This window comes from Pseudonaja textilis, chromosome Z (assembly GCF_049901715.1).
Source record: "Pseudonaja textilis isolate UNSWEBS1 chromosome Z, rPseTex1.2, whole genome shotgun sequence".
Lineage (NCBI taxonomy): Eukaryota > Metazoa > Chordata > Lepidosauria > Squamata > Elapidae > Pseudonaja > Pseudonaja textilis.
Window position 1 is genome coordinate 129,589,201 of NC_142008.1, and position 23,828 is coordinate 129,613,028.

A 23,828-nucleotide genomic window follows, 5' to 3' on the forward strand; every position below is an offset into this window, starting at 1 on the left:
TTAAAAGTGGTGTTTGTTTGAGCATTTGTCACATTTATAGCCAATATTCTGAGGAGAGTTTTGTGATCAAGTCTGTCATCGTGACATTTAAGTGTAACTATCATATTGTTCTGAATCTTTCTCATTCTGTCATATATGCTATAAAATGTCCTTTACAACATCACCTCTCCCCTATCCTTTGCACACTGATTTGGAAATAAAGTCTAGTGAATCTCCTGAGGTTTTAGGTTGAGTGAATGTAGGTGAGAACTAGGAAATAAAATCCCATTTTTGCCCTGAGGCAGTAGTACTTAATTTTAAATAGCCACACTCAGTGCACAATAAAATAATATTATGCACTCTGGCCATAGTAAAAGGTAAACTTAAACAGTCTGCAGGACATGATTTGGTAATTCCTCTTCTCTAAAGGACAAGCAGAATGGAGAAGGTTGCACTTTTGAGCAAACTTACTTAGAAGATCATGTATGTATGTATGTATGTATGTATGTATATGTATAATATATATGATTTATATATGATTTATTTCCCCGCCGCCGCCAAATCAAGCTCTATTTAGTATCCAGAAGATTTAAGAGACTCCGGTAACTGGGTTCACATCTGGAGGGACACATGAAAGCAACTTGTCTCAACTATCTGGTCACTTTTTGGACCCAGAATTTGAAACAGGCACATGCACAAATTCATGCTTATCTTTCTCATAATTAATTCTTGTATGGCCAAGTTCTCCAATATTTGTTTATACTTTTACTTATAATTTACATTTACTTATAATCTACTGTGATTAAACAGTCTCTAGATTGTCAGACCCAAAATCAAAAATGATACATAGCAATCCTTTCAAATGGAAGTGTTTATAGTTTCACCTCTAGACAAAATCTTGTCAGACTGAGGACTCTGCATCTACAGTATACGCTGTGAAGCATTAGGGAGAGGCTGTCTTCACCCTCTTTCTCTCACACTTGGCATCTGGGCTGAGCTGCCTCTTACTCCTCTAGCATGCACCCCCTCCCTCCTGGACACCCACCTCCTCACTGCATTAGATCACAAAGTAAAGATAAAGGTTCTCCTTGCACATACGTGCTAGTCATTTCCGGCTCTAGGGACGGTGCTCATCTCCATTACAAAGCCGAAGAGCTAGCACTGTCCGAAGACGTCTCTGTGGCCATGTGGCTGTCATGACTAAATGCTGAAGGCGCATGGGATGCTGTTACCTTCCCACCAAAGGTGGTCCCTATTTTTCTACTTGCATTTTTACATGCTTTCGAACTGCTAGGTTGGCAGAAGCTGGGACAACCTCACTCCGTTACACAGTGCTAGGGATTTGAATCGCCAAACTGCCGACCTTTCTGGTCGACAAGCTCAGTGTCTTAGCCACTGAGTTACCATGTCCCTTTTTATTATTCTCCGACTCTGCTACCCATCAGAGCAGAGCTAATTTTAGGCTAAAATTGAGTAGGCACTGACTTAGAGTGCCAAACCTTAGGGAGCAGCAATGCCTCCCTGTCTCCTTCCAAATGAAATGCTAATCTTGCATCACAGCTTTCTTAGTAGAGGGACTAGGCAGTGATACGCAGTCACTCAAGCACAAACCAGTATAGTTGGGGCCTCGAAGGATGTTCCTTGTGGATTTTGGGGTTGGCTTGAGTAGTCGAAATAGTTGAGAGGAACCTCCAAGACTTCATGGGATTATCATTTGCTGCTTGGGAGACAGATGTGGGGAAAGGCTACTTGGGCTACCTGTGAATTTTCCAGAGACTTGTGGTTAGCAAACAGATTCTGAACAAGAATGCAACTAGCAAATCTGGGTTGCAAAAATTTGCCTAATCGCTAGGTGGCAGTAAAAAAATACAGAAATCTCTGTGCTGACCTCTAGTGGTCCTCTGAATCCCTGCAGCCTGGATCTGGTAACTGTAGCTTTCATGCACATGCTGTTCTTCTCACAGAACTTACAATAGGACAAAGTGACCTGCTGCAATTGTCATTGTAGTGGGAGAGAAACAGATGAAGGAAAGAATTGGTCCCTGCACACATTTATTTTTAGGATTAGGAGAAATGCTAGATAGCCATTGGATATCCAAATTTTTTGGAAACATGCCCCAATTCTCACCTTCTAGTGCTTGTGCTTATGCGGAAACAAACATGCACAGGCTTTACCAATTTCAAAGCCTGAAACAGATTTGGTAAACTTAATAAAGCCTGTGCACATTTATTTGTCTCAGCATAAGCACATACCTACTGTTCTTGTGCGGAGAGTTACACGTACTACAATATCAGCCGTCTTCAAAAATGCCATAGCACTGAAAACTCAGGTTATCCGTTTTATCCCTTGGACCTGCATCAGAAGAGCTATTGAAGCCCCACAACCCGTGTTTCTGAGACAACCCATGCATGCAAATGTTCACTCAGGCATCTTCTCTAACAAAAACAACCTCACAACCCCACACCTCTACTGCTAACACAGCCCAGCATAAAAATGGTATCACATTTATATGCTCTCCGACAGGTGTATGTACACACGTACACATACAGACACCAATTCCCATAAGACAGGAGGAAGGGAGGGGAGGAAGGAAGGAAGAAAGATAAGTAAGTGGTTTAATGAATGGTAGGTAAAGGAAGGCAGGGGGGGGGAAGGAAGCCGACATAATGTTGTTCCCAATTCAAGGTGTGGCTTGGTAAAATAGGAAGAAATACCAGGTATTGCCTTTAAGCATACATGTTTATTCAGCAGAACAAAGTCCCCTCTAACAGAGAGGAAGCCCTGGACACACAAAGATTCTTGTATTTATACCGTTTTTTTTCACTCCACCCAGCAAGGCTGGCACGTAAGAGATACAGGAATCACCCAGAAAATCTGGCACACAGTAGATAATATATCAAGATGTTCTTAGTACATAGGGAGGTTCTTTAGGGACACCGGGTGGTCCCTGGCATCTCAGGACATTGGGTGTTTTTCTCTGGGGACTTTCCACAGACTTGCAGGTGTCTAGAAATAATGGTGCCATTTGTACATACATGCCTTCCAAGTTCTTCCCAGACTCCAGGTCAACAATAGGAGTGGATACTGTAGATGTATGGATCACGAGAGAGAGACAGAGACAGAGACAGAGACAGAGACGGAGATCTATGTTACCAGACAGAAGCATGCATCAAAACAGAAAGCCATCCAGAAACCCTTACAAATAAATTGTCCCAATGCAAAGAGATACAATCTGATCACAAATGTATAGGGACATGTAAAGTCCTTTTCATGTGGGCTTTAAAACTATGCAGCCTGGCTGAAGGCCAGGGGGGAGTGGGGAGAGAAAGAAAGAATGCATCACGTTTTTTTGCTTCTGATCTCTATGCATCATTCATCAGCAGTTTGTGCATGTTCACCATGCGCTCTGGGATCTGGCTTTTCTCGGGCATCAAAAGGGAGCCTTGCTAGTGCCCAGCTAGCAAGAAATGCCTGGAATTGATGAGTGAGGAGAGGAAGCCCATCCTCTTTCTTCTCTTCCGGTTGAGTTTTACAGAGTCAGGACTAACTGACTCCTTCATATCAATTAACTAAACCATGGTTTGTTGAAAAAAGCTCAAAGGATAGGTGCATACTACCCGCTGAGCCATTAAGTGCCATAAACAGGACACAATGACTCTGCTCACACAACACAGCCAAGTCGGAAAGAATATTGACTTAGTGCATTCGGTGAAGAAGCCCTATTTGTGAAATGGGGCAACAACGATAGGCCAAAGGCTAAGCAAGTAGAAGTGAATTTCCTGCCAAAAATGACAAAACGCAGTCCATGACCCAGGCCAAGAAACCTTTTTACTGTGGCAGACTATTGATCCGTACAATTTATAGATCAATCACAACATCTTGGAACACATAAAGGAGAGAATGCTTTGTTCTTGCCGCTGAGGAACTACAAATAGATCCTACATGGCTCAGATTAAGTCTTCTAGCTTTAAAAGATGGAACTTCTAGAAACGGCTGGGTAGGTTGGATGGATTTATTCGGTTATAAATGTCACCCAAATGTGTAAATATTTTTATGAAGACAGGAACGAGGAAAAGGCTCTAATTCACAAAGGCCAACGAGTTCTCCAGGCCTAGAGAAAAACAGCAGCAGAAGTAAATAGTGGGTCCCCAAGGTATGATCAAAAAGTCAAGATGGCAGAAACAATGATGTGATCATAGCTCTGCCTGGTTTTTAGGTGTGCCAATGCACTTAACAAACAAACAGAGCTTGAATTGCACTGTCACAGCTGCCCTCTTGGTTGCTTTTTAAACAATCCTTGCAGACACCCCTGTGGGTCCTGAATAATTCACAACTGGGCAACTGTCCCAGTGAGAAGACAAAATATCCTAGGAAGTTTAATTTGCAGGGGGGGGAAAGGCAGTGATAATGAAAATAGAATATTTCTTACACTTACTTTTGTGGAGTCCTTGGTGGTCTCTGAGCTTGGTTGTTTGTTTGCAGACATTTCATTAGCCGACTAGGTAACATCATCACTGCAAGGGGATGCAGGGTTTGCTCCCTTTTTAGATACAATAGCTTGCCCTGCAAGTTTTAATAGGGGTGTGGTTTTCTGCTTGATAGTTCCTTAATTAGGGTTTTGTTTTCTGCTTGATTGCTTGTCTTGTCTTGCTTATCTGGTGTTGGCTGCAGGAAAGGGTATATTCTGGACTTTTTGTTTCCTTCCTCTCTTTTGAACGGGGTGTAAATATGTTTTATTTTTATGTGCCTAGTGATGGCTGATTCAGAAACATGCACCATGTTTCTTTGCTTTGTCCCATGGGAAACAGAAGCTCAATTATTATGCATCTTCAAACACGTCTACTAAATTTGTGCAATTAATTCAGGACATCACATTCAGTTTTCCTAGCGTCTAAATTAGATTATCAGAGGGAAAGGGAAGGGGGGCACTTGAGATATTCAAGATGAAAGTGTGCACTCCTATGCATAGTTCATGGACAGAGAACGTTTATATAAAGATGTATAGAATTTGGGGTAGGGCATAATTTTGACGGACAGTGTTGGCCAGCCAGCAACATGAGAGCACTTTCTGGTATTATTTAAACCCACAGTCAGTCTTTGTACAATTGTATGCAAATATGCAAATGCAGAGATATAAACCAGTTCAGAGATGGTTATGCTGGCCAAGCCTGATGGGACTTTTACTCAGTTCATCTGAAGCAAGGTTGGATGGGGAAGATTTGTCTGGATCATGACTGCCTGGGGAATTCTGGAAGTTGAAGTCCACATGTCTTAAAGTTGCCAAGGTTGAAAACACTGGCCTGGACAGATGGATGGAGCTGAGTTTGCAGATTGTGAGTGGGATTAGAAAGACAGCTTGAAGGAAAACGCTGATAAAATGAATCTCTTTTTAACACTTGTTTTCCTTACTGCCTGGCCTTCTTCTAGCATCTCTTGGGACTCTTGAATTTGATATTCTCTATGATCCAGAAAGCTGCACCCTTGACTGCACCATCCTACGAGCCAAGGTAATCATTCTGACATTTGTTCCTTTACCGGTCCTCAAAAACCTCTTCTAAAGCAGCTTCTCTGAATTGGTGGGGTTTGGACAACTGTAGTTTTTTGTTAATGGAGACACAGCCCATACTGGCAACGGGGGAATCGTTCAACACTATTCAACAGTAGACTGTGGAAGGCTGCTGAAAAGACACTGCTTGCTTCTCTAGCACCCTTCATGCCTTTGGATTCAGTCTTTCTGCATCACATGTTGCATTTTCACAATAAACGGCCTTGATTTAATAAAAGAGCCACGCCGGGGGTGGGAAATCTCATTATGGAGCTAGCAATGCTCATTCTAGTCTCTCTTTTCTCCGAACACACTCATCCCCTTCTCTACCCTATCTAGAAAGCCTTTAGAAGTCAGGCAAGGGCCGTTCAAGTGTCAGACCAAATCTCCAGGGTCTTCACCCAGGTGTTTTTCTGCAACTCTGACCCTTAAACTCACATACCAGCAGTACACAACACCCCGTCCTCCCTTTCTTCCTTCCCAGCTGGTGGGCTTGCAGCATCTTCAAGCATCTCGGCGGCGACGCGCCAGGCAACCGGGTATCCGCAGGCATCTGGCGTTGCTGTGGCAACAGAAGAGGACAAGGGGGGGGGGAAGCACGGGAAATACTGCGGCAGTTCAGAACCACAGCAAAACTAACCCAGAGCCCGCTACTTTGAAAAGAGTAGATGACCCTTATTCCCAACTGGCAGGTTTCTGTTTCCTTGGCGTCACCCTCTGCCTCTCTAGAGATTGTGTGCAAACTATTCAGAGGGTATGTTTACATGAGTGAGGTTTTAAAAATATTTTTCTGACTGGTCTATCGTTTCCCTGTGGCAATTCTCCAGTGAAGGCAATTTAGCCGGAATTTCTGCAATGGCTCTGAAAAGGACTAAAATGCATGGCGCCAATAGTTCTGGGATTTGAAGTGACATCTTTAGGCAACCAGTGGCATAAAAGTTGCCTTCCTAGCCAGGAAGGTAAATTAAGGCTTCCGTAATGGGGTTTCAAAAAGTCCAACCGCAGTTTTGTTATGAATTCCCCACATCTGCTGCAGTGAAAGTGAATCAACTATCCTGCTTGGTGCTCTGTTCCTTATGGCAGAGATCCTCTCACCGTTCGTAAGTCTGGAATAATCCAACAAATTCATGGCTGGATAGAGAATTGATTGTGATTGTGAAACCCCTGGAAAGTGCCACTGGTCAGTATGTAGAGTGAAGATACTCTATGGATGTTGAGGAATGGATTTATACAACGCTAGTGAGACCACAGTTGGGATCTATATATATAAAAGTGAAATATCACTCATGCATCATCACAAAATCCCCAGAACCATAAAGCCTGCAAACTTGGGATTTGGCACATATATTCCTCTTGGCTTCTAGGTGCTCACTAAGAAAGGATTTTTCAAAATGACCATCAGAGCATTAGTATTTTATATATTATTATTAACATCCTCTGATGCTAAGAAGTTCTGTGGCCTCTCCCCTCCTAAAAAGAAATCTGTTCCAAATGCAAAATACAAGCAGAGGAGAGCAGTTTCAGTTTTAGTTTCACAGCAGTAACCAGCTTCAATACAGGGCAGTTGAGCTAAGCCACGCCCAGGCTCCTTGTTGTCTCCTTCTTGCTCACACAGCAAATACTGCTTCAGTTTCCAAACAGCCTTCAACTCTCTCACACACTGACAGGATGCTAGCCAGATGAATACCAACGGATGCTAGTAGACAGAGGCAAAATTTTATTCCCCTTATTTTCTTCCCCCAAAACTAAGCCCAATCACACAATTTCATTGCGAAGCACGGGTATAGAGCTAGTATTATACATAGTTTTGGTCACTATGATACCAAACATATGCTGAGACCCTAGAAAGACTGCAAAGAAGAGCAGTAAAGATGATAAAGAGTCTGGAGGCTAAATCACACAAGGAACAGTTAAAGGAACTAGGTATGTCGAATAACTCTAGTCAAACAAAGAGAAGGATTAGCGGGGATATGATAGTTGTTTTCCAGTACTCGAGGGGCTGTCATAGAGAAGAGGGGATCAACTTACTCTCCAAAGCTCCAGAAGGCAAGGCAAGAAGCAATGTTTGAAAACTTATTAAAGAGAGATCCAACATAGAAGGAAGAAGAAATTTCCTCACAGTGAGAACAATTACTCAATAGAAGGGCTTACCTCTGGTAGTTGTGGAAGATCTATCACTGGAGGGTTTCAAAACAACCATTTGACCTGGATGGTATAAGGCAAGAGTCTTCAAACTCGGCAATTTTAAGATGTATGGACTTCAATTCCCAGAATTCCTGAGCTAATATGACTGGAGGAGGAATTCTGGGAGTTGAAGTCCACACATCTTAAAGCTGTCAAGTTTGAAGACCCCTGGTATAAGGTTTCCTGCCTAGAACAGGGGTTAGATTAGAAGACCTCTAGGTTCCTTCCAGCCCTATGATTCTATGTTCTAATCCCCCTCCCTAGACCTATTCCAGGGTGGGGGTCTTAATCATTCACACTGTAACAGACTATGCAATTTTTGTTTTGGCCTATGAAGAGGCCTCCTCCTCCTCCTCCTCCTCCTCCAGGGCAGAGCTGAAGAAAATCCAGGTAGCCCTCAACATACGACCACAGTTGGGAACAAAATTTCCATTGCTAAGCAAGGCAATTGTTAAATGAGTTGTGCCTCATTTTACAACCTTTTTTGCCACACTTGTTCAGTAAATCCAGCTTCCCCACTGCCCACCCCCGTTGGTTTTGCTTGTTGAAAGCTTATAAATGGTGATCTTGTGATCCCTGCAGCTGGAATTGTTGTAACTATATACCTTTTCCCAACACCTGAATTTTGATCACATGACACTGGACATGCTGCAGGGGTCGTAAGTGTGAGGAATGGTTGTCATTTTTCCAATGCCACTGTAACTTTGAACAGTCACTAAACATATGGTTGTAAGTCAAGGATTACCTGTAATAGGTCAGCCATCAGGCCCCACCACATGCAGACACCAACTTTTCCCTCTCCTTCCCTCCTTCCCTCTCTCTTCCCCTCCCTCTCTCTCTCCCTCTCCCTCTCTCTCCCTCCCTCCCTCTCCCTCTTTCTATCTTCCTCCTTCCCACTCTCTCTCTCTCTCTCTCACACACACACACACACACACACACTTTTTTTTCTTGCTCAATCTTTTTTCCCTGTCTTATTCTTCTCTTTTCCTTCCTAAATTGCAGATTGTCTTAGTGAAAAAAAAAATGAACCTTTCTCCCCAAAAAAAGGCTGCCTGTGGAGAAAAGACAAAGCTACCCTTCAGTGGAAACCTGAGCCAATCCCTTGCGGAAGGATTTTAATAAATAAACCCTGCCACCCTCCCCTTTAATCAGCAAGTAATTTCAAGGAAAGGATCGAGCTGATTTTACCGCTTACAACACTTACAGCTGAATAGAAATTAACTCGGAGTTTCACATGCATAGACTGGAGTGGGAACACAAACATCTACTTTCGAGCGGGAATTTTATAATTTTGAGAAGGGTGGATCACTTTATACAGACCTCTGAATATGTGTAGATGCTGAAAGAATGACAAAGGATAACCCAAAGGTGCTTTTTCTGGAGGCAACTGGACTTTCTTGTTTTTATATTGAAGACATTTTGCTTCTCATCCAAGAAACTTCTTCAGTTCTGGTAGAAGAGTGGGGAATGGAAGGATTTAAATTCCTTGCAGACAGCTGGTCCTTCGCATGCTTTTAGAGGGTTGTTGAAGCAAAAGGATGTAAATGACCAGTTGTCTGCAAGGAATATAAATCCTTCCATTCCCCACTATCCTGTCAGAACTGAGGAAGCCTCTTGGATGAGAAGTGAAATGTCTTCAAAGAAAAAACAAAGAAATTCCAGTTGCTTCTTGAAAAAACACCTTTGGGGCAACCATGACCTGGATGACTGAGAATCTCTACAGACTTTTAGGAAGGATAAATAGACTAGAATTAATGCCCGTGTTTTATTTTCTTCCAGGGACTGAAGCCAATGGATTTTAATGGCTTGGCTGACCCTTATGTCAAACTACATCTCCTTCCAGGTGCTTGTAAGGTAAGCCCTGAGGCAGGGGGGGGTCTGCCGGAACGGAGTCATAGCAGGGTAAGGTGGTGGCCTTCCATTCATATCCAGCATGACATAAAAGAGTCAACAATTTTATTTCTTTTTACTCTTGTGTAGATATCTTTGGCAAGCACAATCTCAAATTTATATCTCAGTTATTGTGTCTCAATTCTGGTCTCACATAAACACAAAACCATACGTGACTGAGTATATAATATCAAGGTCCCTTCAATACGAGCTTGACTCCTTAAACATGCATTACACATTGGTTTTGGGGGGAACAATATGGAAGCGGCCTTGTCCTTCTCTTGGGATGCTTGACCAACTTCCCAGATGCTGCAGGCTTCTTGGAGCCTGAAAGTGTGGAAGATGGTTCGGTCTCGTGGAGAAGGCATCAGGCTAGAAACCAGGGGATAGGGAAATCTAGTTCCACTTTAGACATGAAAGCCGCCTGGGTGACTTTGGGCCAATCATGAGGATTCTGTGAATTCTAGTCCTGCCTTAGGCACAAAATCCATCTGGTTGATTTTGGGCCAATTACCACGAGGCTGTGAGTTCTAGTCCGGCCTTAGGCATGAAAGGTGCCTGAGAAAATCACCAGGTTTAGTTTTTAGTGCCACCTTAAGCATGAAAGCCAGCTGACATCAGGCTAGATGGCTGAATGACTTTGAGCCAATTACTCTATCCCAGCCAAGCTAATCTCACAGGATTGTTGTCCTGGGGAATAGAGGAGCAGGAAGGAGTATTAGGTATGCTCGCCTCCTTGAGTTATTGATAAAAATAATAAAGGCCGGATATAAATAAATAAATCTCTCAAAATTACCACAGCAGCACATTTGCCCATTCTTCCTACCGTCAAAAAAAAAGTCACCCAACTTTAGAACTCTTAAGAAGATCTTGATTTAGTGCACTTAGAAATTAAATGGGAACTGAAGAGAAAGCCTCCAGTGGTCAACATTTCTGTAATCCAATGTTTCTCAATCTTTACAATTTGAAGAGGTATATGGACTTCAACTTCCCAAATTCCCCAGCCAGCTTTACTGACTGGAAAATTGTGGAAGTTGAAATACATAGCTTTTCAAGTTGTTAAAGCTAAAAAACACTGTTGTAATATAATTCCCTTTTCAATAAATCTAATTAAAGACTTCACAAAAGTCTTCTCTGTTGCTAGGATTTTGACCTTAGACAGTTTAGAGCTCAGCCAGAGGGCCAGAAAAGCCAAAATGGCAGCAGTAACCATTCAGCTGAAGCTGCATGCCTTCTTTAGATATGTCACAGACATTTTAAAAAGGCAGAACATCAGTTACAAGGCAGTAATTTGAGATCATCTCACCATCTCCATCTGACCTGAACTCATCCTGCTTAAGTTTTCAAAACCAGTTAAAGTGTAATGGATACAGCCATCTAGCAGTGTGTGTGTGTGTATATGTATGAGTGACATAGGCATAGAAACTGGTGAGAATAAAATTTATCTCTCACATTAAACATTCTGAACAAGAAATAAAATTTGCTGTGTATACCTGTTGATAAGCCTATCTGCAGATAAGCTGATCCTTGAATTTTTAACCAAAACACCGGGAAAAAAATGTGCCACCTGTGGATAAACTGATGCTCAAAATATTTATATGTATTACTTTTCACAATTGGCTTATCCATGGATAATCCACAGATTATCCATTTCTCAGGGTATTTTGATTAAAATTTCAAGGGTCATCTTATCTGTGGATGGGCTTATCCATGAGCATATTTACTTATTTATCAAATTCATACAGCTGCCCGTCTCACGAAATGTGATCCTGGGCGGCAGTGTACAATTAGTATAGTTTAGTTTACTTTATTGTCATTGCACTTCGTACAACGAAATCAAATACCATCTTCAATGCACATCATGACCATGAAAATAAACATAAACACACATCCTTCACACTCCACATATTGAATTGAAAACCCCTGACACCACACCAACACTGCACTATACAGTAGAATTCAACAGAGCTACTGCCTTGGGACAGAAGCTGTATTTCTATCAATTTTCTGCAAATTATTAAATGAAAACAATATGTAGATAAAAACAAGCATTTAAAAATATGAAATTCAACATTAAGAAAATATATTTATTAATCAAATTTATATGTTCCCATCTCAAGAAAAATATATATACAAGATATATGCATACTTTTGTCGTGTACTATATATGGAATACAGAAGTACACTTTATATATAGGATGTACAGATACTTTTAAAAAGTATATGTGAAAAGATAAAATTACTGTAAAAAAGTTAGACTCCCATCCATGGATAAATCAATTTTGGGGGTGCATTTTGGCACCTAAAATCTTCAGCTTATTCCTAGTGTACAGGTAGTCCTTGATTTATGACCGTAATTGAACCCAAAATTTCCATCACTAAGCGAAACATTCATAGTGAGTTTAGCCCCTTTTTCTTGCCACAATTGTTAAGTGAATCACTGCCATTGTTAAGTTAGTAGCCTAATGAGGCTATTGCCTGGATCCTGAGTGATGGTAACAAGGCCCCAGAGGAAGAAAACTGCAGGCCATCTCCCTTTAAGCTGGTCTGCTGCTTCCTGGGGCACAGTTAGTCATCTACTTATGACTACAACTTAGCTCAAAATTTCCATTGCTAAGCAAGACAGATGTTAAGTGAGTTTTGCCCATTGTATGACCTTTCTTGTTAAGTGAATCACTGCAATGGTCAAGTTAGTAAACATGGCTATTAAGTGAATTTGAATTCTTCATTTGACTTTCCTTGTCAGAAGGTTGCAACAGGTGTGATCACATGACCCCAGGACACTGCAACGGTCATGAGTTAGTTACCAAGAGTCTGAATTTTGGTCATGTGATCCTGGGGATGCCGCAATGGTCGTAAGTGTGAAAAATTGTTATGTCATTTTTTTTCAATGTTGTTCTAACTTTGAACTAAGCAAATCACTATAACTCGAGGACTATCTGTATGCAGTATTTCATATTAATGCTCTCATCATATTCTATTCTTGTACAGGAATTAATCTTTGGGCAGGCCTATTAATTTAATTGCTGCTAAGAATAACAGCGGCAATACTACTCATCAGCAGCAGGATCCTACCTATTCCACTACTGGTTCGGTGATTGTGTGCACACCCAACGCGCACGCACTTAACGCACATGCACCTAACGCACACGCGCAGCTTTCCACACCAGCTGAGGCCTGCAGTGCCAATCAACCGAGAGGATAAAGAAGAGAAAAGCGCAGGGGCCGGTGAGAGGACCAATCCTGTGCTTTTCTCTTCTTTGGAGGCTTTTTTTGCCTCCTCTCAGCTGATGGTTGGAGGCTTTTTTTTTACTACCCGTTTGGCCGAACTGGGCCAAACTGGTAGCATACCACCACTGCCACTCATAGATTATGAAAAACGCCTTTTCTTCAAACTATCCTTTCACTGTGCGTGAGGAGAGCACTGAGGACCATATCCTCCATGTGGCGAAAAAGCTCATCCCCCGCACATTCTCCACAGCATTCTCCTGGGAATTCCCCCTGATGCTGAAGTTAGCGCACACAAATTTTGCATAACTTATTAGATAATAAGAGGGTTTTAAACCAGCTGTAATTGGATGTTTGGAATAAGAAACCGCTGATTGCCGAAATTACATTATCTCAGGGCCAAAAAAGATGTGACAAGGGAATATGTGACCAAATCTTCCAAATTAATATTTATGATTATTTATGTATGCTCAAAAAATAGCAGCATAGGCCTGATGGTAGGAAGCAGCTGGGAGGACCAGGTGCTATAAGTTTTTTCCTGTGTTGTTTTCACAGTCTAAATCCACCCACTTATCTTGAAGCAATTATTAGCCAAGCTGGGGGAAATGGAGAAATGGTTTAGGTATTTCTGATCTTCTTTCCTCCATGAGGGTAGCACCAGCTTTGGGATAGACATCTCGTGTGTAGTTTTCTTTTACTGGTTGGCCAAATGAAATTAACACTTTTCTGTAAAATCAAAACCACAATGCAATCCATATCACATCCTGATCAAAACTAGAGCCTCAGGAGTTTTACCCATGCTAAGGGCAGAAGGGGCAACAGATAACTGATTAGAGAAGAGAAAGAGACTCAGGAGTTATGAATCCCTACTAGCTGTATGAGAAAAAAGAGGAAGAGCCGGGGGGAGTAGTCAAGAGAGCATTCAGCCCAGAATCTTTATATGTTCACAAATGCTGCAAATCCAGCCCTGTATCTAGTGCCAATTTAGTGCTGACCCCTGGTGGCTAGATTCTCGTGAATAGGTTTGAGCGGTAAATCAGCTTAACTGGAAGTTAACCTTCTGATTCTTTGCACCGGACAATATCATGTGCACAGGGGGGAGCAAGAAAAGGAAAAACAACAACAAAAGCAGCCTTTTACCAATGCAGCATAAGCATCTCTTCAAAACAGGAGTCCTGGTGTGGCATGCGTGTAGGTGCAGAGCTTGAATTACAACTGTGCGAGGTTACTTTAGCCTTTTGAATGAAAGCAACAGTTCTGCAGACACTCTGATTCCCCAGTAACAGGATTCAAATCGTTTAGAGCAAGGGTGTCAAACTCAAGGCCTGCGGGCCGGATCCAGCCTGTGAGGTGTTTAGATCTGGCCCCTGGGGCTGCCCTCAAAACAGCAAAGGACTGGTCTGCCACAGCCCTCCCGTACTCCATTTTCACTGGCAGAGGGTTGCAGGAAGTTGTCACAGGCCAAAATAGAGCTCGGGAGCCCGTTTTCGCTGATAGAGAGCTCAGGCCACCACAGGTGCCCCTGACAGGAGTGACGTCGAGCTGGACACACCCACCATGGCTACACCCACCATGGCCACACCCACCCCAGTCTCCCAAGTTCAAACACAACCTTGATGCAGCCCTCAATGAAATCGAGTTTGACGCCCTTGGTTTAGAGCAGAGATGGGGAAAGGTGGCCCTTTAGACTTCAACTCCCAAAATTCCTGGGCCAGCCATGTGGACTTCAATTCCCAGAAGTCCACAAGTCATAAAGGGGCTATTGCTCCCCACCTCTGGCTTAGAGTCATGGTTATACAAGGAACAATAGGCTAGGTTTATCTAACATGCTAAGCCTAACACACTATTTATCTGTATACTACTAAAATTCTGGTTATCATAAGCCTTAACTGGGTGAAACGTTGCATCTTAGAACAACAATTGTTGAACCAAGGTATCTCAAATGAGCTAATGTACAAAATGCATCCAAAAATCCAGGAACCATGCCTCCCATGGAATTGAAGTTTGGCGACTTCACTTTATAGCATTAATCATAACACAGATGTCATAAAATCTTTCCTGTGCTGATGTTGGACTATGCTATATACATGAGCTTTCTTTTTTTTAATATATTTTTTATTTTTTAAAAAATCTTAATATAAAATACACTGGGGTGGGCTTCCATTCCTTGCTCCAGCTGTTGCTCCCCTAGCAGTTAAAAAGTATGCAAACATGAGTAGATTAATAGACCCAACTTTGGTGAGAAAGTAACAACGTTCCATGTGCCTTTGTGAAGAACAGAACAGAATAGAATAGAATAGAATAGAATAGAATAGAATAGAATAGAATAGAACAGAACAGAACAGAACAGAACAGAACAGAATAGAATAGAATAGAATAGAATAGAATAGAATAGAATAGAATAGAATAGAATAGAATAGAATAGAATTATTTGGAAGGGACTTTGGAGGTGCGTCTAGTCCAACCCCCTGCTTAGGCAGGAAACCCTATAGGCTGAGAAACAGAGATGAGAACTGTGCCCAAGAGTCGGACAGGAGTGGACAGGAAAATCTTTACTTCTTAGAACTAAAGACAATGGGAGAAAGGGAAAGGAAAGGAATAGAGGAGATAGAGTGAGGGAGGGGGGAAAGAAATAAAAACAGAAACAAAAAGCAATGACTTCTGACTTTTTCAGTACAGTAAAGGTAAAGATTCTCCTCGCACATATGTGCTAGTCGTTTCAGGCTCTAGGGGGCGGTGTTCATCTCCATTACAAAGCTGAAGACATCTCTCTGTGGTCATGTGGCCAGCATGACTAAATGCCAAAAGCGCACGGAACGCTGTTCCCTTCCCACCAAAGTGGTCCCTATTTTTCGACTTGCATTTTTACATGCTTTCGAACTGCTAGGTTGGCAGAAGCTGGGACAAGTAACGAGAGCTCACTCCGTTACATGGCGCTAGGGATTCGAACCGCCAAATTGCCAACCTTTCTGATCGACAAGCTCAGCGTCTTAGCCACTGAGCCACCACATCCCATTTCAGCATAATAATAAGATATAATACCAACTTTTTAGCCATACCAAATACTAGCCATTTCTATAGCAATAACCCACTTGGTTGTCAAAACCCCAAAGCTAACGTTTTATTTTAAGGTTCAAAAATGGTTTCCAAGTAACCAAAAAACTATTTACATTCTTATGCCTAATTAGCACAGTCAACTTCGCCATCTCCACCTGTTCCATCATCTTTTGAATCCGTTCCTCTATTGAGGGAGCTAACACTTCTTTTCATTTCTGGGGTGTATAAAACTATTGCAGCCATCAACATGTATAGCAATAAAGTTCCATTTCGCCACCCCCTCCCCATTTCTTTATCTAATACAGGTAGTCCTCGACTTACAACAGTTCATTTAGTGACCGTTCAAAGTTACAACAGCACTGAAAAATGTGACATGGGCATTTTTCATAGTTACAACCTTTGCAGCATCTCCAAGATCGTGTGATCAAAATTCAATGCTTGGCAACTGGTTCATATTTATGACCGATGCAGTGTACCAGGGTCATGTGATATTCTACTGCAACTTTCTGACAAGCAAAGTCAGTGGGGAAACAAGATTCACTTAACAACCATGTTACTAACTTATCAACTGCAGTGAATCACTTAACAGCTTTGGCAATGCAGGTTGTAATATGGGGCAAAACTCACTTAACAAATTCTCACTTAACATACATTTTGGGCTCAATTGTGGTCATAAGCTGAGGACTAAAAAATGGAATCCTAGAAAAAAAAGTTCCAGTTTCCAGAGTAAGTCCAAAAAAAATTGTTTTCTAAATTAGACCTGTACCTAATTTTTTTTTGCCTTGTCACATGTTTACCACAGGTGACAAAAAGTACTGTCCTTACAGTAGATTTATTTATGAATTTCTCCCTGAATTTTTAGTAATTTTCCTAGTACATTAGAAGCTCTGCCAGTCAAGAGTCTGGTAAGGAATTTGGTAAGGAAATATTTCTGAAAGGAGCACATAACATGAGGGAGCTCAGGGACTTCCGGATTGAGCCCTCCTCACTGATGGACCGTAGATCGTGACTGTCTGTGGCTATAGTCCGTGCTCTTTCACTGGAGAGCTCCGATCATTGCGATTAGGTGCTGAAGCTGCCTTGGAGGGGCGGTGGAGTAAGGGGAAGCCACAAGCCAGGTTGAGGGGAGCTGCATCTCCCTTCCTGGGCTTGGTCTTTTCCCCCCAAAGACAACTGAAGCGATGGTCTAAAATGGCCACCCCGAAGAGGACGACTCAGCTGGACTAAGACGTGTGCAGGAGGGAAGAAAGAGGTGGATAACATCTGAACCAGGACAATTGGGTGAAACAACTAAACAAAAAGTACCTCGGGATTCAGGTAACATTGAACTTTTAAGAAAAGAAAAGTGAACGGCGGAAATACATAGGGACAGGAAAAAAAATAATAATAATTTTGACAGCTAAGCGGGGCTTCGAACAGGGAAAGGAAGAAGCCAGAACTAAAGACTTAATTAAATTGGATTAAAATATTTCAGCAATAAACAGGCATAAAATAAAGCTGGACTTAAGATTGTCAAAAAATAATAATAATAAAATTTACAAATTGGAGACTGGATTGTGCTGGAATATTGAGGTTTGAAAAATCCTAAATAAAAAAATAGGGGAAAAAGGTGAGGATTTTGTATAACGGAGAGTGCCATCTTCTGGCAAAAATTTGAACTCAGACAAAAGGGAAAGCATCCTGTTTCTATATGAACTTGTGTTGATCTAATGTTAAAGAAATATTGAAACAAAGTAAGAATCTTAGAAAGCTGACACAGAATAAAGAAAGAAGCAAGGAAAGACTGATTGTAGGATTGATTGACGTTTTTGGTATAGACCCTGGGCTGGAACAACTGAGAACTTTAGAAAACTGGAAGAAGAAAGAAGGAGAGTAAAAGTGTTTTTTGTGGACTTCAACAATTATAAAATATAAGAGTGTGTAATGATGATATTTCTTCGCGAATTAAAAATAGAACTTAAAAATATGAGAGAATTACTACAGGAAAGAGGCGAATTATTTTTGCTCTGTGTTAGAAGAAATGGAAATGGCAATTGAAGAACAAGAAGAAAGAACTTTAGAGGAGGAGGAGGAGTCGATTCAAGGAGAAGCCATCTTAAATAGACAATTAACACAAAGAACACTACAAAGGTGAGGGGAAAGAAGGAAGGCTAAAAAGTTGAGATTTAAGAAGGTAATCAAAAAGGGGAATACCTGTGAAATTAGGAGAGGTAGAAAGATCCAGCAGAAAAGGGGAAAGGAAGATCTCAAGAAAGAGAGGGATATAAACCGGAATGAGAAAAGATATGGGAAAAAGAGGGGGAGGAGAGGCAGTAAGAAACAGGTGCATGAAATAAAGAACTATGTAAATAGTAAAATGATGAAAAGAAGTCGTTTTTTCAGAGATAATGGTTGATGAATTAAAAAGGGGATTCTGCAGGGTGACAAGGGGTAACAAGAATATATTTGCAATTAAAAAAAATACTTAGAAAATAGGGTAATATAGATTATTAAAGGATGGATAGATACTAATAACTTTTATTAGATGAATATATATCTTTATTTTTATTCTCAAAAGAAAAGTTAAGGTTTATTGAAGAAATTGTAATAATTGAAATGGATGTGAAGATGTTTAAAAATGAGGTTAATATCAGTGACCAGAAATTGAATAGCCAATTTTTTCCCTTTTACTTCTTTTGAAATTAGAAATAAAATTAAGGGGGGGAAATATGTTGTGGAATCCAAATGAAAAGATGCAATGATTATTATTGTAACTACTTAAAAATAATTGGAAATTAAGATGTGGGAATAAAGGTATATTTTAACCACTGAGGTGTCACACTCAAAGCAGTAAAAGGCGGGAAACCTATACTTGTTCTTTTTCTTTTGTGTTAAAACTTGTATTAACCTAGAATCTATAGAAAGAATGTGTGATGGAAAGAAAATATGACAGATTAAAGAACTATTTAAATTAATAAACTAATACAGACTATTAAAAGGAAGGAGAGACATTGGTAACTTTTTTTTATTAGGCAAACATATATTGTTACTTTTATTTTTAAAACAAATAATAAAGGATTATATTTGAAATAATTGAAATGGAATGAAAAGATGTTTCGATTGAGATTAATGTAAGAAACTAGGATTAATTTGCTTGTTTCTCTCCTTTCGGAAAGTTTGAAATGAAAAAGGTAATAATAGAATTAAGTATGCATATATGAATGTATAACTATTGTCATATTTGTATGTAAAAGTGATGACCCGGAAATATGTTGTCCACTAAAAAGAGCTTTTTGTTTTTATGTGAAAAATTGAATAAAATTTGTTTAAAAAAAAAAACATGAGGGAGCTCAGCATTCAGCTACACTTATCAGCCGTTTGTGGCATCACTCGATCATTTTTGTGATGGTTTTGCTGAAAACCAGCACCAACTTTTCTTTTTTGGCAAAACTGTGTCCAAAGTGAGCTATTGGATTGCTTAAAAGCTGCAGTGTTAGTTTAACTACAAAAGCCACTTCATGACTGCCACATTCACTTACCAACCACCACAAAAAAGTTCGTAAAATTGGATCGTCACAGTTTTTGACTGTCACAACCTATGATTGTGACGTGCTGGTTGTAAGTCAAGGACTACCTGAACTTAACAGTTTAACAGGATGAAGACCAATGGTGAGATTCAAAAAAATTTTACGATCAGTTCTGTGGGCGTGGCTTGGTGGGCGTGGCAGGGGAAGGATACTGTAAAATCTCCAGTCAAAGGTGGGATTAGCCAGTTCTCCAAACTACTCAAAATTTTCGCTACTGGTTCTCCAGAACTGGTCAGAACCTGCTGAATGCTACCTCTGATGAAGACGGGGAAACATTGCAAATCCATTTATATCCTGTGACACTGTTTTCCAGCACTCAGAGCAGGGAACAGATCCAGCTGCAGGCTTTCCTGTACAAGTAATCCTCAATTTACAACTTACAACCATTTAGTGACAGTTCAACGTTACAATGGCACTGAAAAAAGTTCACACTTATGACTGTTGCAGACTGTTGTAGCATCCCCATGGTCATGTGATTAAAATTCAAGTGCTTGGCAAGTGATTCATATTTATGACGATTGCAGCACCCCGAGGTCACATGATCACCTTTTGCAATCTTCTGACAAGGAAAGTCAATAGCCAGATTCACTCAAGGACCAGGTTATTAACTTAACAAATGCAGTGATTCACTTAACAACTGTGGCAAGAAAGGTTGTAAACTGGGGCAAAACTCACTTAACAACTGTCTCACTTAGCAACAGAAATTTTGGGCTCAATTATGGTCATAAGTTGAGGACTATCTACAGCATTTCTCAACTGTTCTGTTCTTCCTTTTCAATTCCTTTTTTCTGTTCAGGCCAACAAACTGAAGACACGCACTCAGCACAACACTCTCAATCCTGTGTGGAACGAGGCCCTCATCTACAATGGGATAACCGCAGAAGACATTGCTCGGAAGACCCTGCGGTGAGATAAAACCCACCCTTCTTGCTTCAGGTCTCCTGCCGCGCCTCCCTTCCCCTCCTGTGCTGTCTTCCCTCCACGTGATTCTCCCTTCTTCCTTTCTTGTTTCTGCCTCCCAGAATCACTGTCTGCGATGAGGATAAGCTGACCCACAACGAGTTCATTGGCGAGACGCGAGTGCCACTAAGACGCTTGCACCCTGGCCAAAAGAGACACTTCAACCTGTGCTTAGAACGGCAGCAACCGGTGAGAGCTAAGTCAAAGAAGGTTGTATAGCCTGCGATGACTCGGTAATTATCTGCATTTGATTCACTAGTGAGGCTTAGAAGTCCAGAGACACCTTTAGTTACTCTTCTTTGCTGGTCACTTTGGCTGTGTGCCACCCTCCCTCTTAAGATCCTGCCTTTCTCTAGAATTTGTGTGAGATTTCCCCCTGCCCACCCACCCGCCTGCCCCCCCAAACCCAAATATCTTACTTTTACTTGCATTTCACAACTATTTCTACCTTTTCACCAGTTGGAATGATCAAATATTCCTAGTAGAACAATGCAAAGGCTAGAAGAGACACAGAGCAATCTATGAGCCAATTTATTTCATAAATGAATAGCTGTGCCTGGTTTAAAGTTAAAAAAACAACAACTGGTGGGTGAGAGAAATGATTAATCATTAATTAAACATTTAAATAATTAAATGTTAGTCTTTGGGAGACAAATTTCCTCAACCCTTGCCAATGGCTAAAGAAAAATAGGCAAGCAACCCAAGCCACTTACAGCTCCCTACCATAGCCGGATGTGTTGTCCTGCAAACCATCATTCCATATCAGAGCAGGGAAATCTGCATTATAGACTCAATGCCATTCATAGAATTCAGTTTTCCTAGGGGCAAATTAACGTAGATTAATTTTTCCACCACCATCAAGAGCCACATGCACAAAATACGCATCAGTTCTAATGGGCCTATCATTAGATTTCTTCATCAGTTTCTCCCATTCTCCCTCACTTCTCCAAGGGGCCTTTTACACCCCTTGGCTTTGCTGGGGCCCTTGTTTATAAGTTCGCTAAATTCTCTCCTATCACAACAGCTGGCATCCCCTTCTTCCATGACTGCCGCCCTGCGTGGAATCTCCTGCTATCTGAGAGAGGTGAGAGTTTTTCTCCCATCTTACTCCCGCCCCAAAGACGGCACCTGAAATTCCTCAGCAGAAGGTTAGTCAGGGATGGACCACCTACTCTCTGCCAAAGGCTGTTGAGGGAACCTACCTGCTGAGGAGCAGGGCTGGAGCAGACCCCAAACAAAGCCACCCCTCTGTTTCTTCCCCTTCTCCTTCCCTTGCCAATTGGCAAAGAAACAAAGCTCATCCGTGCAAGTGATCTGAGCTTGTCACTTGCTCAAGAGTTCCTCCCAGGTCCTCCAATCACTCAAGTACTCGATGTGATGGCTCTCCCCAATTTCCCCTCCCAACCTCTTTCCCTAGCAGGCCTTCCCCCGACATGAAGCTAGATTGAGGGCTGGTTTATGGCTGTTCCTGACAAGGGCAGTAGGCCAGAGAGAGGTTAGGAAGGGATTATCTTTGTAGCAGGAATTGGCAAAAGAAAGCCCACCCTTGAGATGACATCCCATGTCCAGTTTTCCAAATCTGATGCCTTCCAGCTATGGGGGAACTACAGTTCCCAGCTAGCATCACTGTTGACTCTGCTGGCTGAAATATTCCTTAGATGTTCCTCCCACCTATTTTCGTTCAGGAGTTCAAAGGGTGTATGCTGAATGCCCTCCAATAAACCTTTGGGGTACCTTGGGGTCACCTACTGAGCTTCTATAGCTGAGGTAGAACCTGGGCCTCCCTGCTCTTAGTCCAAGTCCTTAACCATACCTCACCCTGACATGTAGTTCAGAGCAGCTGGAAGACGCTAAAATGGGGAAGGCTGCCCTGGGCTCAAGGAATTCAAAAGCCCAAGGCTGAATGCAAGGCCTTCTAAACGTTTCACCTGGGTCTCAAAATATCCAAGGCCTAACTAAGGCCTAGTTCACACAACCAGCTAAGCCAAGGGTCAACAAGCCATGTTTAAGAGAGCAGACACTGTCCAAATTATCATTTTTAAAATGAAAAGAACCATAACAAATTAAAGGTAGTTATTGGTAGAGTTTATGTTTTGCCATTCGTGGAGGTCATGGTGCCTATAGGACCCCTGCAGTAATCCATACAATGCTTTACTTGGTTTGTGAACTCAGTTGTGGTGCTTAATAAACATGGATTGTGACCTAGCTAGCACTTTATGCAAAGCTAGGCCATTGTGGTTTATTCAGCAAGGCATGGTTAAAAAAAAGAAAAGATGCTTGTGAACCCAGTTGCAAAAGTTTGTTTGGGAAGGCCTAAGGGTGGGCACTTGACGCAAAAGCATTCAATAGCCTTTCCTTTCCCCCACTGCATAGTTGGAACCCCCAGCTGGCTGGGCCCTGGAAGAAAGGGGTCGCATCCTGCTCGCCCTCACATACATCTCCGAACGTCATGGATTACTGGTGTCTATTCTCCGCTGCGCCCACTTAGCTGCTATGGATGTATGCGGCTACTCGGACCCTTATGTAAAAACGTGAGAAATGCGCACAAACGAAGGGAAGAGAGGGGTTCTAATCCTTGGTTAAGATCAACCGTGCTTAAGGATGGTTGGGGAAATGGGAAGAAGTCTATAGAGTTTGGGGGAGGGAAGGAAAAGATGTAATTTAGTCTCTCCCGTGAGGCTCTTTTCTTTAGCCTTCAGTCGATCAAGAGACCATGTGTAATGTTCCCATTTGGGAAAGCTTTTAGACTCGCTTTAATAACTCTGGAATTAATGTTCGAAGATGACCCATTTGCTGTAGTCATTTTGCATTTTCTCCCGGTGCTTTGGATTTATGACTTCTTGTTGAGTTTTTATGGTGGCACTTTAGCACCGCTGGTTGTTTTCCTGAGAAGGGCAACTGTTTTTATGTACGGGCTTAATCTCCCACTCTCCCGTTCCCTCTTCTTCTCTCTTCCGGCAGCTACCTGAAGCCAGATGAAGAGAAAAAATCAAAGCATAAAACAACGGTTAAAAAGAAAACTCTCAACCCTGAGTTCAACGAGGTAAATGAAGAACAGCCAAGAAAGGCACTATGTGATTGGGGGGAATGAGGGGGGTCTGATCCTATACATTCCTAACTTTTAATACTTATCTGCCCCATTGCAGGACTTTTTCTATGAGATTGAACAGTCAGATCTTGGTCATAAATCCTTGGAAATCACCGTTTGGGATTACGATATTGGGAAATCAAATGACTTCATTGGTGAGAAGATGGAAGAGGATAATCTAGTTTTAGGGAAGGGTTGTGTAATCTAGCAGATGCTGGGTGTGTTAATCTGGATTGAAAGCCTGGGATTTAATTCTACAAGGATATGAGGGGTCCTTGGTTCTCTCCTGAGCTTGGTTGTTTTCTTACAGACGTTTCATTATCCAAACTA

General features: G+C 41.6%; 1 protein-coding gene across 3 annotated transcripts in view; it reads left to right on the forward strand.

Moving 5' to 3' along the window:
• Positions 1-23,828, forward strand: part of DOC2A (double C2 domain alpha) — a 34,389-nt gene that overhangs the window by 5,777 nt on the left and 4,784 nt on the right. For 2 of the 3 annotated variants that reach the window (XR_015740427.1, XM_026711909.2), the window contains exons 3-10: positions 5,408-5,487; positions 9,489-9,563; positions 20,247-20,356; positions 20,473-20,599; positions 21,435-21,494; positions 22,784-22,941; positions 23,372-23,453; positions 23,557-23,653. Coding sequence is in view for 2 of the 3 variants with exons in the window: in XM_026711909.2 (XP_026567694.1) it covers positions 5,408-5,487; positions 9,489-9,563; positions 20,247-20,356; positions 20,473-20,599; positions 21,435-21,494; positions 22,784-22,941; positions 23,372-23,453; positions 23,557-23,653 (789 nt within the window). In the remaining variant the exon portion in view is untranslated. The remainder of the gene's footprint in view (positions 1-5,407; positions 5,488-9,488; positions 9,564-20,246; positions 20,357-20,472; positions 20,600-21,434; positions 21,495-22,783; positions 22,942-23,371; positions 23,454-23,556; positions 23,654-23,828) is intronic. The other variant, XM_087918294.1, reaches the window with a different exon arrangement.